Raw genomic sequence first — 15,797 nt, forward strand, 5'->3', positions numbered from 1 at the left:
ACTCTTCACTGGCATGGTCTAGGGAGGCACCTGCTCTCGGCATGTTTAACCGGACCCACCTGAACCCTCCGTTCATATACCGGCTTGGTTTTGTGAATCCGAGATGGCTTTCCCCTCACAAATTGGACTTGCGTCTCCCAATCTGATGAGTTCTTCTCTGCTCCCTCTGCAGGCAGTTGTATGCACAGGAAGCCGCCTGCCGCCACCAAGCTGCAGAACAAGACGGCTCGTCTCTGAAGAGGCTTTCTAAAGAGGAGTACGTTAAGATGATGCTGCCTGAGAGTCCCCCGGGTGACGACCAGAGTCGGAAGGTGAGGTCACTATTGGTTCTTTTTGGGAGTCACAAAAGTCTGAGCGGGTTATAATTCGACTGATGTCCTTGGAGCATCTTCTACTGCTTGTCCAAGGTTGGGTTGTGGGATCAATGAGGTCCAAATACAGCAAAGTTCTGAGGCTTTCTTAGCCTTGCTTGACTCAACTCGACTTGGTTTGTGTTGCGTTTCCCATCAGCACGATACGTCACAGCAAATACGATTCAATTATATAAGTGGTTCTTATCAGGCCGAGCTGGCACTAAAAGATGGCATCGATTTACACGCTGGAAAAACAAAAGAATTCTAGAAATTTGACCCTCAAGTCTTTTTAAGATCATCAAATGTCTCTCGGGGTATCTCCAATCCCTACTGGCCACTGATTGGTCAGAAAGGGACGTAACTGAAGAAGCATTTCCAACACAAGTAATTTAAAGGGAAAAAAACACTCAAGAAGGAGTCGGGTATGTCGGTCCAAAAAGTAGCTCTGTGGTCCGTGGAAGTACGCCATAGCCTCCAAGGTTTTTCGAGGCACTATGTTACGAAGGGCCCGACCACCATGAGTAGGTAGCAGTTTTAAGACGCCATCTGGAGAAAACCTATTGCGGGCCACTTGTTTCTGTTCTTTCAGTCACTACCAAAAGTTCATGACAGATGAGCCTAGGAATGTGCATCAACCATTAGACGAGACAGGAAAGCTTGACCTTTTAGCAGAAGATACTGGATACTGCATGTCGCTCCAGGTTGTTTGAGACACTTTATTGTTGATGTAAGTTTAAATTTTTGTTAATATTTTGAGAAGCACTTTCTTACATGCACTTTCACATTTGATTAGAGAAAGTATTTGCTACATTTTTTGCTGGAAAAGCCTGAAAACGTGTTGATATTGATGCTACTACAGCATCGCAATATATCGCAATGTATTGTATCGTCACACATCTTATCGTATCGCCAGATTCTTGCTAATACACAGCCCTAGAGGAGACATTCAAACTATCAGACTTCCACCCTGTCTTAAAGATTTGCAGCAGACAACCGGGCTCTCAAACCAGATAAGATAACGTTATCTCCGTAGACGAGGGCAGAAACATCGTCCAGAAATCACCATGTACACACTGAATGACTGATTATTTTTTTAAACAATGTTTTAAGGGAAATTAACTTTTGGAATGATATCACTCAGTATCAATAACCACCTTTTCTCAAGGTCTATGTAAAACCTAGCTTGACCTGGGTGGTTCAGGTCAACACAATTTCCATTTCCACTGAAAAAACCTGTTGAAACCACGGATGTGATCGGCGATAGCGTAAATCAAAGAAAAGATTCTACAGATACCGCTTCAACGGGGCACAACAAAAAGTCCGGAGCGTGAACCCGGGGAGAGATAACCTTCTGCCGAGAGGCGAAGAGAAACAAAACGCACATCTGCTCCCTATCAGCCGGCCTAGCTGCCACACTCCACTCTTCAAACACAAGACCTTTTCAGTCCCCAGCGACTGCTGCTGAGTGTTTGCTTAATTTAATTTGTAGTGAGGCCCGAGTGTGCTCAGTTGCGATGTCATGGATTAAAGACAGGAAGTTTGAGACGGTGCATCGATGTTTGATGTTTCAGGGTCCTGCCGACTCTATTAATTGCATCTTCATTTCCTCCTGCTACCCAATTCCATTATCTCCCAGGAAAGAAGCCTGGGGATTTATAACTGGTTATTTTTAGATGCAGTTCAGTTGTAATATAAATGCAGTTTGTCCCCAAGGTAGACACTGTGTCCTGTGGTGAACCAGGGTGAAGCCTGGATGTCCCTCTATCTCCAAAGGATTAAAATGATGTTCATTCGCGTCATGAAGTCATAAACCTAGAGGTGACAAACTCATCATGTGAGAGTTAAACACAGTCAAAGTCTGAGCCAAACAACTCGTATTCATCAAACAGGATTTTCAATTTCTGGTGCATCAAATTGGGTGCTGGTGTGGATTAAATTTTCGACATTTATAATCTCTGCTAGCAAGAAAGAAGCCATGAATTGTGAAGCTTGAACAGTACCAGTGTGTCTTTTGTTCAACAGAGGTTACAGTTTTCAAGCTTTCTGCATCCATATGCTTTTTATGTGGAGATTCTAATTGTCAATATGAAAGCTTTAAATAACCAAAAAATGTGATGCAAATGGAAGGGAATTTGGCAAAAGATGGAAGACCAGATTTCTGTCTTTTGTTTTATAACGGATGACTGAGGGTATTTTTCGGCCATGATTTGTATTTTAATCAGGATTTCAGTAAGGTGTGTGATTTGTTTGTTGTTTGTTAGAAATGGATCTAAATCCTTCAACAGCCCCGAATTAGATAGCTGTGATAGATAGACACAGATGACAGCACATGAAATAAGAAGTGAATAAATCCTTTAATTATTTCAATTAGGAGTCAATTGGTACCAAAAATACATCAAACAATTGCTAATTTTACAAGGGGTTAAGTCAAAGAGAGTAAGTAAGTTAGTAAGTAATTTGTATTTATATAGCGCGCTTAGTGCATCGCCACATAAAACCGCTTTCATAGTACAATAGTAAGTAAGTAAGCAAGTCAAAGAAACATAAGACAAACACAGGAGTCCCAGAAAATCAGGGAAAAGTCTAAACAAATAAAAGTTTTTAAGATGTTTTTTGAAGCAGTCAGTAAATCATCAAACAGAGAGGGAGAGGAAGATCGTTCCAAAGCAACAGCCTGGAAGGATTTCTCTCCTCTGGTCCTGAACCGTGTTCAGGAACCATAAGTAGATTCTGATCCACAGACCTCAGAGCCCGAGCTGGGGTGTAAGGCTGGATCAGATCACTGATGTAAGGAGGACTCGACCATGAATAGATCTGAAAGTAAGAATCAGAATTTTAAAATTGATCCTGAAAGAAACTGGCAGCCAGTGAAGAGTTTTAAGGATCGGAGAAATGTGAGTTCTTCTACTAGAGCGGCTCAGAATTCTCGCCGCAGATATTTAATATTAACTGAAGGCGAGATAGCTCCTTCTTGTTTAGACAAGCAGTTAAGCAAGCTTATTTAAACCTAAACTATCAGATGCAACCTGAAATATTACTAACGCCAATTCCCTTATCAGGGTTAGAGGGGCTGAATCATATCCCAGCTGAGATGCAAAAGATACACTTAGCATGGCAGTCGCAGGGCACAATGAGGGCTGTCACACACCCCACTTTGAAACAATAAGAGCATCTCGTTCCGGTGAATCTTTGGGTTTTACTCCAGTCCACAGTTGGACTGAGAAGTCACCAGCAGCACAAAAGTCCACGGCATCGATGCTTCCTGGGTTCAGCGAGCAGGAGAAGTGTGTTCCTGATCTCCTGTCAGAGTCACCGTGTGGAAAAGCAATCTAGGGAAGAGAGACGCTCCGACAAGACAACATCTGATCCCAATGAACAGACACTGCTCTGCTCTGGGACATGTTTCCAATCATCCACCAGCTCATAAAATAACCTTATTACAGTAATGAGAATGTTGGGAAAACCACCGAGTTGCTTCCCTAATTTAATCCGACTTGTCTCATTTCCAAACTAATCAAATGGAGCGTAAGGTAAAGGTTGCTCCGGCGTCACTTCCACCAGTGTTTTGTGCCGACCGAGCAGGTGTTGGGGAGCTTTTCTTCGCCAGCTGCCGAGTCTACTGGGACCCCTTTTGCCAGAGATGGGCAGCACATTGTTTAGCTGACGTGACGGAAGGATCTGTCTCGAGTTATTCTCCCACGATGGTGCTCCTTCTAATCTGTTGTGGGAAATGTAAAATAAAAGGCATCTGGATTGTTGGGGGTCCAATATATCCTCCCAGGTGGCCCCTCAAAGAGTTCCACATGTCGGCTATTGTCTTCAGTCGCTCACTTCCACTTTAGGACTCGAGTGTAGGAAGGAAATAAGGGAAGAGAAAACATTAAATCTGGGGTGATGGCGAAGTAAGACGTATATTTCGCTACATTTATGAAAGATTGCCGCTATTTTTACATGTTACGAGAGACCAAGTTGTTTTGATGAAAGCGAAGCATATGCCGTCTAATCTTTTCCACTTTTATTTGAAAGTTGCAATCACAGAAAGACTTGTTAAGTCGAAGCCGCCGAGATTCTCGGGATTTAGCTAAAGCGCGTGGCTTTGATTTCCTGTATACATTTCTAGTATATATCCATCTAAAAGAAGTGCTAGATGTTTGTTAAATTCTCGCCGTGGGATTTGCGGGACATCTGTCTTTGAAATGGAGACGGATGGGTGTGGGCTTGTATAGATACCAGTCCTGCGTTGGTTACAGCTGGGAAGCCGAAGACAGACAGTTACACATCTGTTAGACTTCGCTGCATATCATTTGTGGCTTCTATTGATGTCACATTTGTGATGTTTATGTCGGCTAAACGCTTCAAGGGTGGATTGGATTGGTCAGTGCGGGTTTGTATGTTTGGATAGCATAGCCCTGTCAAGACTTCCACCACAGTCATGATATGCTGGGGAATGTTTCAAACTCCGGTGGTGAATGTATATCTGCTCTCTGATCTTCTCTCCATCTGCCTCAACGTTTGTTTTTTTCCTTTTCATTTCTCACTGGTTAGGATTATTGAATGGTTTCTCTACCCAGCATCTCAGGTCAAGTTGTTGTGGGTACTGGGGTCATCTTGGGATTTTCATACCCAACACAATCTGACTATACATTTCTTCCCTTATAAAAGCCACTATAAAAAACACTCATCTCAAAGGTAACTTAATTTATTTTCAAAAAAGTTTTTTAGTTGAAGAAGCTTCATTACTTGAGACACATTCCAAACCCACTTTCCCTAAAATGGGTTGCATTTCCTGACCCCAGGATACCTCATATCTTATTTGGAATCCAAAATGGATATTAAATTTCTTTTAACTCTTGATTATAAACCTTTTTCGAGTATTCACAGTATTCTTATGGTCGGCCATTTGACCTTATACTCTACTATAATACTATAATTTTGATAATGAAGACCAGAAAAAGAGTACGATTTTTCTGGGGTTGGCTCCCTGCTTCAGGACTCGGGGTCACCAACGTTTTTGCCACTGTGTGACCCTGAGTGCTACCAGCACTTTAAAAAGTACTTAATATATATATTATAATGTTTAATAATTAATTTTCCTTTTAATAGACTAATCCTAAAATTAATTCTTCAATAAATAACAATAGGGCGACAAGACAGAAAAAAACATTTACAGGCCTGTGGGCTGTTCCTTTGGTCTAGTGACCCCTGGTTTAAGGTAACTCTATTAAGCTCTTAATGGCCATGATTCTTGTTATTTATCAGATTTTCCAAGAATTTTATTTATGTTATCATCTCTGTCAAATGTAAAACCACTGTGCTCCGTCGTAGCGGTTCCACAGCGGCGTGACCTCTGCCAAGATCAACAGCCGCCTCGGCATGGTGTTCCCACTATGCTGACTCCAGCGATCCATCGCATTTCTCCGTGAGCTCGTGTAATTGATTCCTGACACTGTCCTCTCCCCACACCCAGCTGTGGGTTCATGTAAACCTGCTGTGCCGATGAAAGTTGACAGAAAGCGCTGACGGGAGGCCATTATAGAGTCGCGGATTTGACGTCATGATGTTAAACTTGTTCTTTTTTCTTTTTTTTTCCCCATCGTTTTCCCCTCAGGTGGTGATGATGGGCGGCTTGTCGCCACGGCGATCCCTCTACCGGACCCTGTCGGACGAGAGCGTGTGCAGCAACCGGAAGGCGTCGTCTTACGGCAGCTCCCACAGCTCCATGCTGGACCAGGCCATGCCCAACGACATCCTGTTCAGCACCACGCCGCCGTACCACAGCACGCTACCGCCACGTATGGTCCACAACCAGGGAGCTTCCAATCTGAGGAGTGAGTCAGAACCAACAAGTCACTGTGGTCGATTGTTTAAAGTCTAGACGTGAGAAAAGGGTAAAAAGAAAAGGAAACGTGTCAGAAATATTAACATTATAATATTATAAGAGTGCTCTTTAACAGGGGGGGCAACACTGAATTAAAATGGCTTTAGATTATGACCATCCATTGACTTTGGTTATGTCCCAGTCTGAGCGGCCCCTAGTGGGTTAAAAAAAACGGTAGAAAAGGGCAAAAAATATAGTTGATTATTTAATATCAGTTCACGAGAAAAATAGCAATAAAAATAGCAATATTTACGTCTCTTATCTGCTCACCCTGCTAGCTAGGACAAGGTTATGACAATATATATAGGATTTAATCAGAAATAACACAAAAAAAGAAGGGTGAAATAAATCATATCTGAGATTATTATTTTTATTTGAATATGAGAAAGAATATTTTAGTTTGGCTAAAAAAAAAAAACATAAAATTATATAATGGAAAATTATAAAAAGCTGCTTTGCTTAAGCCAAAGCAAACACTTAATATTTAAACATTAAAAAACCTAGGTTAAAAGCTTTTTGTCCCCAACTACAAGCATGAGATGTGTGAAAATTAAATAAATAAATAACAAAAAGAAACAACTTTAGAGACAGTTCTAGTCCTGTTTAATAGGACAAGAAATTTCATAACGATAACAAAAAATAAATACACACAACTTAAACATAAACATAAAAGTGTACCATAGTTTTATAGAAAATGCATCTAAAATAAATTGTGTAGTATTATCTCATACAAAAGTAAGTAAAATAACTATTGAAAAAAAAGATGTACCTTTTATCTTGCTCTTTAAAGTATATACTTTATTGAATATTGTTTTGATTGTTTAAGCGCTTTGTGACCCTGGTCTGGAAAAGCGCTATATAAATAAAAATGACTTACTTACTTTTATTTTTTTTACTTATTGAGGAGTTAAAATCGGATGTAGGTGTATAAAAACAACATAAAAATGTGGATTTATAGCACAGTAGAATACACGTCCTGTTTACAAGTGTTAACTTTAGTAGCACAAGAAAGTTGTCAAATTAAATAATTAAATAAATAGTGGAAAATTAGCTTTATTATTTTTCTTTCTAAGAGATAAGAAAACATAAATGACCACTTTAAGGACGAGGAGATATCGTAAAGAAAACCAGGTAGACATCCAAGACTAACCCCAATCGTCGCAGGAGTCCTTCTGTCGTACTATCGATCTCTCCGCCCAGTAAGAGTCAGGAAATAGAAACTTGTTATCCGCTGCTGGACGGCGACGATCTTTAATTCCGACTAATTGGAGGCGCGGGGCGTTACAAGGGTCTCCCTCGCCCGCCTGCATTAAGTAGACGCCTGTCACTGCCGGGCGAGCTCCACCGTTCTTTTGCTTGGTATTTATGAGAGAACGGAAGGCCGCACCGGGGCCCTTCACACGTGTGATATCTACATGCTTATTTTTCCATCAGGAAAACGCCACAACGTCTTGTCATATGTGATGTTTCACTCGTGAATTCCTCCTCCTGTCACCCCCCTGTCTCATTTCCATACCATCCCTCTTCCCGCCTGCTGGTTTTTTTTTTCTCCCCTTTAAAAGATGCTTCAATCTTTTCCCCTCTCGAGGCTGCTCTCCTGACGAATTGTTTTGAAGGGTAGTCAGGAACACACGCCGGCTCCGTCCCTGTTCCTCAAACAGCCCAATTTAGTCAACAGGGCATCAAGGCTGTAGATTGAAAGGCGAGCACCTCCGGGTCCGTCTTTCGCGTCTCAACTCTTGCCTCGACGGGAGCTTGTTTATCGCACTTCCATCCTTTTTCCAGGGCTCCGGGAGGATGGAAGAGGAGACGGGGACGGCGACGCGGTATTGATTGAAACATGAAGACATCTAGTTAGACAAGTGATTTATCGCCCCCCCCCCCTCAGCTGTGAGCGAGTGCAAGTTGTCTCGCGTCTTTCAAAGGCACAAATAAGACGTCCTCAAAGTCAAAGGTGCAGCAGAGTTTTTGTTTTCCCTCAGCATCCCGAGTAGGTCCTGAGAACGGGGTCACCTTCCCAATCCTCCTCCCCTTCTTACGCCCCGCCCCTCTCCCGAGCGTCCCCGCCTCTCAAGTTAATGGAGACTCTATAGAGTCCCCGGACTCTGACGGGAGCTCCTGCCTGTCTCCGCAGATGAGTTCTGGTTCTCTGACAGCTCCTTGGCGGACCGGTCCAAGTACGCCGACCCGGGCCTCATGCCTCTCCCAGACGCCGCCACAGGCCTGGACTGGTCTCACCTGGTGGACGCGGCGAGAGCCTTCGAAGGTAAACCAGCATGGCTGAAGCTGCTGGCGCCCCTTAACCCCCCCAAACCCCCTAACCTCCCCTCTCTCTGGCTTCATAGAGTGTTTGTGTGTCAATAAGCTGCAGGTCTCGCTTGCATATGTAGCTTTTTGTCGCAAGTAGTCAAGACTTTCTGGGAGTCTTTCTCTTGTTTCGCCCCCCTTTTCCGACCTCACTGGTGGTCCCCGCCGAAGCTCGGAGAAATGAGCCGTCAACCCTCAGTTCCGACTGGAAGGCAATTTTCGCGGCACACAGCCAGCAGGTCGCCACTTAAGCAGACTTTCAATCCAGAGGTTGAGATTTTTCAGGAAGAAAAAAAAAAGCTCCTCATCCGACGTTTCCTCCATTAGAACGTGAGAACGACTCCTCATCTGGCCCACTTTTTTTTCAGATTCCGGCCTTTGAAATAATTATGATTTATCCTCGTCGCGCCGAGCTATATTTTCTGGGAGAAGTAATGGTCGTCGGATTCGGCTGCCGCCTCGACTTGAGTGATTTGGTTCCTGCCAAAAGCCAGATCTGCGTTTTCTCTCAATCACTCTCTATTTTCCGTTAATGAACATCTCACCCACTTCATGTTCTGCCTCATTACGCTCTACTTTAATTTATTTAAATACCAGCAACGATTCTGGCGGCTTTAAACGTCTTCTTCGGCGGTTAAATATGCTAACTTTAAAAGGCTGCTCTTGTGTCCCTTACCTGTTCACCCTGCTAGCTGGGACAAGGTTATGACAATATTTAGGTTAGGTTAGGTAGAACAAGAAATAGTTTTTTCCCAATTTGCCACAGGAATATAGCAATTATTCATAAAAATAAAATAAGAACAAGAACAAAGAGAAATAAAGAGAAAGAACAAGATAATACAATCTAAGTCTAAAGATTTAAAGAGTTTAAGTAAAAAAAAACAAGTAGGAAATAAATAATATCTCAAAATATTTGTGATTTATTTTAGAATATTATACATGCATGATTTGTATTTGAATGCGAAGAAAGAACATTTTGCTGAAAAACAAAATTAAAATTAAGTTGGAAAAAATGATAAGCCGGCCTTATATAAGGCAAAATAAAGTTTAAAATCCAGTAAGTACAACTTGATAAAGTGCTTTTGCCAAACATTAAATTTGCAAAAATTTAAAAAATACTAAAAAATGAAAATCAAATGTACTTTATTTAGACAAACTTGTGTAAACATTTTTATTAAAACAACAAACAGTCACAAAATGTTATAGAATATTAAACAGAATAAAATTAATAAAATACACCAAAATGTATATATATAAATAAAAATGTAATAATAATACGTTAAAACGCTTTTAAACCACTTTAAAAATAAGCAGCAATAAAATAAAACCAGTGGAATACTGTCGAAAATAATCAGAAATAAATTGTGTAGTACTTGTTGTAATATTATCTCATACAAAAGTAAGTAAAATAACTAGTAATAAATAGTAAAAGACTTATAACACAAGTTTTCCTTTTATATGTTTTACTAATTAATAAGTTAATATTCGATGAATAAGTGCAACAAAACATCAGGAAGTGGATTTATAGCGCAGTAGAATACACTTCCTGTTTAGATTAGAAGAGAAACAAGTAGCAGCACAAAGGTTTCTAAGTGTGAGGCACCGAAAAAATCCCCCTTTATGTGAACTTTGCCTGACCCCGCCCCCGATGAGGAGGCGGCCTGCCATGTGACCCGACACATCCCATAATTAATGGCAACTCCAGTCGACCGTCCTCCACATTTGGGAATAACGGCGAACGATCCAGAGTTCCAGGGTCGCCGTCCCAGATAGAAGTCGCGGGGTGCTCCGCCGAGCCGGCCTCGGGGTCCCTCGACACAAAATAAAAACAGTGACCTCAGTCTGAAGTTTTTCCCCCCGAGACAAGAAATAAACAGCTCAGCAGATCCGTCCCACGTTGGAGCAACAATCCCATCTTTTTATAGACCCGCTCAAATAAACGCTGCAGTCGGCCTGATGTGTTTTTAGGATAATCTGGCGTCTTTAAACTTAATAAATCGTACTGATGCAGCCGCGCTTAAAAATAATATTTATTTTTATTTGTAAGAAGACGCTCCGGGACTCGCCGCGACAATCTTCTCCAGGCGTCGCCGGCTTTTGTCTCCGAGTGGATTATATTTGGTTTGGAGCGTAAATGAATGGCGGCGTTACTTAATCTCTTCTATGAATATGCAGAAGATTCATTGTGAAGAGCGAAGAAGGAGGAGAGGGTTGGATGGGTGTGGGGGGGGGGGGGGAGGGGGGGTATAAGTGGAGAAAAGAGCATTATGCGTCCCAACTGAGCAGTCTCTGAGCACTACATGCCAGGTTTGGGTTTTCACTCCAGCTTTGAGCGAGCTTAAGGGTCTAATATGGTAAACAAGCATGACTGCCGCCTCCCTGGGATCCGCTCCATTAAGAGCCAAAAGTCTGTTGGAGGAGAATCTTAGGGGAAAGGGCCACGAGGATGCAGATTATCTTCAAGAAAACACGGCTTTTTTTTTTTTTACCCCGCGACAGCTTCTTGGCAGCGCTCTTAAACAGAACCATTCATTCATACGCAGCATGAATGAGCGGCTTCATCCTGTCTGGACTGCATGCATGAGCCCCCTTTCCGCTCTTTCTCTGGAGGCATGTTGACACCGTGACGCACAATTTCCTGTTGTTTTTTTTGTTTTGTTTAATTCATAAGCAGTAGATTAGGATCGCTGACATCACCTGCTCTCGTCTCCAGATCAGCGCGTGGCCTCGTTCTGCACCATGACGGACATGCAACGGGCCGAGGCGCTGCAGATTTCCAGGGAGCTGACCAGGCGGGTGGTGGAGGCGGAGGGAGCGGCACTCCAGGCGGAGTGAGTTGTTGTTGTTGTTGTTGTCCTACCGACCGGTTCACCGTCGTGTTTTCTGCTTTCTCATCACTCTGGTCTCCTCCCCCTCGCAGCTCCCCCTCCACGCTGACCGGCAAAGTCAACCAGCTGGAGGTGATTCTCAGGCAGCTGCAGCACGACCTCAGAAAGGTGAGACGATGCCTCGTCCCCCGAAATATTTCCCTTTTCATCTCTCTTGACTGAACCAACCCTGCGATTATATACACAGTGTGTTACCTTGAAGTTGTTTTAAATATGCCTAAAGTAAAGTATTATTTTGGTTATTTAAGGATGAATGATTTATTTATATGACAGATTTATGAAAATAAAATGCATTAAATAAATAAAAAATGCCCCCCCAAAAAAGAGAAAACACACAAAAATGCATAAAACATTGTAGTTCAGTTTAAATCAAATCTGTGAAAAAAAAAAGTTCAGCCACAAGAATTGACCTCCTGATTGAAAAGACCAAAACAAAACTGTTTTTTTTCCATGTAGCTCTTGGTATCAACTCTGAAATGTAATGAAGCAAACGGAAATAATTATTTATTATTTGTATTTTTTTTCCGGTTGTGCTGTGATAGGACTTGAAAAGTTCCTGAAGTCAAATTAAAGGTTATATTATTATATTGCTTTAAGTGAATATTTTAAAAAAAAAAAAACTGCACAACTAACGTTGTTACTACACAAAATATATTTCTAACCCACTGAACTTTTCCAAAACGCCTCACTCTTTGTCTCACTCCCTCTCAGTGAACTCATCACGGCAGCTAATTGAATTTAGCAAATCTATACTATGATACCATATCTTTCTATTATATCAGTCAGAAGTTACTGCACTGAAAGAAAATCATTGTTCATCTTAACCTGTGTGTGTTTGGGGGTCCCCACTTAATGACCCTAAAGTTGTAGACCTCTTTCATGTCAATTATTAAAGGAGGCCCTGCTTCCTGTTGCAATTCAACATTAGCACATTGTAATTATTAAATATAAACTATAAGTATATACTATGCTAAATACTAGTCCACTTTAATATATGGATTAAACTTGTAATGAAAATAATAAATGGAATAAGAAGGGACCAAGCTTTGACCCTTGGGGAACACCAAATGAATCTACCATGTTTTCAATGGTTTAATCACTTTGACATAATGTCAAGAGTGAGGGTTTAGCTCCGGTACACACCCCTAACTCCACTCGGCCTCTTTCACGTCCACTAACTCGCGTCTCTCTGGCAGGAGAAGGAGGACAAGGCGATGCTCCAGGAGGAGGTGCAGCACCTGAGGCAGGACAACATGCGACTCCAGGAGGAGAGCCAGATGTCGGCGGCTCAGCTCAGGAAGTTCACCGAGTGGTTCTTTCACTCCATCGACAAGAAGCCCTGAGAGCCTCGGCAAGAAACTCCCTACGTAAGACTCCCTGGAGCGGATTTTTAAAGACACCATAAGTGGCCCAGAGTGACGTCCAGATGAAGAGACTTTTGTGTGGCCCAACTTGAATCGTGGCGGATCAGCGCAGCGTCGGCAGGGCCCCCGGGATCCTCTTACAGTAGTGGAATGTAAAGCTCATTTACTGTAGTCAACATGTAACCTACCTACGTTTGTCAGTCTACTGCACTGTATGCTCAGCTGTACTGTATCATACCACACACGCAGCTGTTCCGGCGCCCTCACCAGGAGGAGGAATGTACTGTTTTGACCAAGTGGTACAAACTTTAGTTTGAGTACAGCAGGAGATTTAAAAAAAAAAAAAAAATGAATGTAGCTCAACTGAAACCATTTTTTTTCGGGATCCTCACGAAGAAAGGATTTGTTTTGGTGTCGTCACTCAGCAGTAAGTTGTGTTAAAAAGGTGCTTCTTTCCCCTGCACACGTCCCGTCAGTAGTCTCACTGTCACACTGTCCTAGCAATAACAACGTGGTAGATGCAAAATAAACTGTGGATTCTTTCTTTTTTTTTTCGCCCTGATGTTTCTAGAAGAGAAAAAAAAAAAAAAAGAAAAAAAAAAGAGCAGTCAGCACAAACGTTTTCCCTGCGTGGAAGGAGACCGTGCCTCAAACTCTCGGTTCTAAATGGATTGTTTCGCTGTGCTTTTCTTCGTATAAACACATGCCTTGTCTGTGGCTCACTGATCGGAGATGACGAACGAGTCGCAGCTAAATGTGTTCTCATGCAGTGGACTTCAGAGCCAGCGCCGGTGAACCACACTTACAATGCCAAATGTGTTTATCTGTGTACATATCTGCCACAGAAGTGTCTTGTATTTAACACTATTATTTAAGCTTATTTAACCTAAAGTTGTTTATTTTATTAAGGGTATTTGTTTTCTGCACTAAGGAGAGATACGGCTCTGTGTATGTTGTAAAGTGTGTAGCTTGCCAGGGCAACAACAACAACAACAACATCAACAACAACAACGACGACGACGAAAAAAAAAAAAAGACGACTATATATTTAAATATATAAATGATGATTTTGGAGATTCCAACATTTGGATGCTGCTAGAAAACAGTTCGCTGGTTTGTATGCTTTTAAAAAAAATGTCTCTCTCTATGTAAACGGGCTCATCGCAGGTGAGACCCTGGTTGCTTTTCATTTGTTCTTTTTTTAAATAAATGTAGTTGTAAAAATACATGCGGTGTCTTAGTGAGTTTGAAAAATGACTTGACCGTGGAAGGTTGTGGGTTTGAATCCAACCTTTGTGTTGTATGTGTGCCTGTGTGTTGTTCTAGGACTGAGTGAGCATGGGTTTGGGATTGTGAGTGTTGGAGCTCAAAAACGAAAAACAACTTGAAGGGAAAGAAGGGGGGAGAGGGACCTAAGTTTGACCCTTGAGGGACACCAAAACTTTTGCCTAAACCATCAAACCATCCATCCATCTAGATTTTCCTATCGTCTTCTAGTTCTTATATGGGAATAAGCAGCCAAAACTGCTTGTATCTATCATCTTGTTCTTCATATATTCATGAAATAATGATTTGTGTCATGTGAGTTTGTGTGTGCCTTTGAGTGTGTCTGTAGATGATTGGGTGAGCTTGTGTTTGGGAATGTTGGCGTTCAAATATGAAAACAACTCTTAGTTTGTGGGGGGGGAAAGGAAGTTGGAAAAGGGACCAAAGTTCGACCTTTGGGAAACACCAACTCGTTTGGTACTGGCTAGCTCTGCAAAGATTTGAAACAAAGAGTCACTGGATTGAATCCAAGTGTTTGTTCATTACGCTTAATTCTAGTCCACTTTAACTTAATATGGATTAAACGTGTAATGAAAAGATTTAGATTTCATTCATTTAAATGGAGTATGAAATGACCTAGCTCTGACCCTTGCGGAACACCAAATGAACAAATTTAACTGTCAAGCTGTCTCCTTGGCAAAACTAATACCATCTGTTGGTTTGATAACTGAGTACGAGTACATTTGAACTTGGAAGTCATGAGTGTGAATCCCGTGTGGGGCATAGTTGCTTAAAATTCAGCGCGGCTGTTCATTCAAACATAGTTTTAGACAAAAGTGTTTGATGACAAATTATGGAAAAAAATGCAAAAAAACAAGGGACTATGTTGGACCCCGGGGGAACACCCATGAGACAAAAAACTATCGGAAAGCTCCTGGACACCTTTCGGTTGGGAAATCTTAGAAAACCCAAGAGATGGTGTATTATGGTATCATTTTTGTAAATACTAATTGATTTATTTTGAAACTTGTTTACTCAGAAACAAACCATTCTTACTGCCTTAAAATAAAGTTGTTGTTGCGTTGGTGGAGACTGATGAGCGGAAACCACATCAAATAAGCCCCACATACCATAAGAAGAAGAAGCAGACCAAAAGCCAAAAGCGGGTGCAAGAAATGACTCAAAAAGATGGTTGATGTTTTGATAAAAAAAGTAACCAGAGGGTTAAAAAAGGTTTCAAGAACGACCAGTAAGGTGGCTTTACCTCAACTCAAAGTCGTAACACATTGTTAAATTGTTTGAACACAACATTTTCAAAATAAATTACAGATGTCATTCTCACCTCAGGCCCCCTCGAGGACTGGCTGAATAATTAATCACCTTTTTTGGGAGAGGAGCGAAAAAAAAACAATTGCATTTGTTAGCCGGAACCTGAGAGTAGCTCCAGTCCAGCTGCCGGCGTGCGGAGCAATCTATCATGTCCTCTGGAGGTCCAGTGGAAGCAGCTGTTGCATTATGGGTAGAGCTTGCCATGTTTTCTAAGCGTGTTTTTAATCATTAGGCTCACCTGTGAGGGAATTGGAATCCCAGCTTCATCTCTTAGTCTTAAAACTCATTGTGTTAATGAACAGAAATGAAAAGAAAATCCAGTTTGTGTGTAGTTAGTCTATGGCTGTGTCCCAAATGGCACACTTCTGCACTTAGCATTTTGAGTGCGTCCCAATTGGCAGTGTGCGAAAAT

At 41.8% G+C, this 15,797-nt stretch overlaps 1 protein-coding gene across 3 annotated transcripts in view; it reads left to right on the top strand.

The window, feature by feature from the left end:
- sipa1l2a (signal-induced proliferation-associated 1like 2, genome duplicate a) overlaps window positions 1-14,016 on the top strand; it is a 110,604-nt gene extending 96,588 nt beyond the window's left edge. For all 3 annotated transcript variants that reach the window (XM_087802749.1, XM_087802750.1, XM_087802752.1), the window contains 6 exons: window positions 173-311; window positions 5,962-6,181; window positions 8,366-8,497; window positions 11,252-11,369; window positions 11,459-11,534; window positions 12,623-14,016. In XM_087802749.1, the coding sequence (XP_087658875.1) occupies window positions 173-311; window positions 5,962-6,181; window positions 8,366-8,497; window positions 11,252-11,369; window positions 11,459-11,534; window positions 12,623-12,769 (832 nt within the window). In that variant the 3' untranslated portion in view covers window positions 12,770-14,016. The remainder of the gene's footprint in view (window positions 1-172; window positions 312-5,961; window positions 6,182-8,365; window positions 8,498-11,251; window positions 11,370-11,458; window positions 11,535-12,622) is intronic.
- Window positions 14,017-15,797: the final 1,781 nt, after the last annotated feature.

Source organism: Callionymus lyra, chromosome 11, assembly GCF_982586985.1.
Source record: "Callionymus lyra chromosome 11, fCalLyr1.hap1.1, whole genome shotgun sequence".
NCBI classification, from domain to species: Eukaryota; Metazoa; Chordata; class Actinopteri; order Syngnathiformes; family Callionymidae; genus Callionymus; species Callionymus lyra.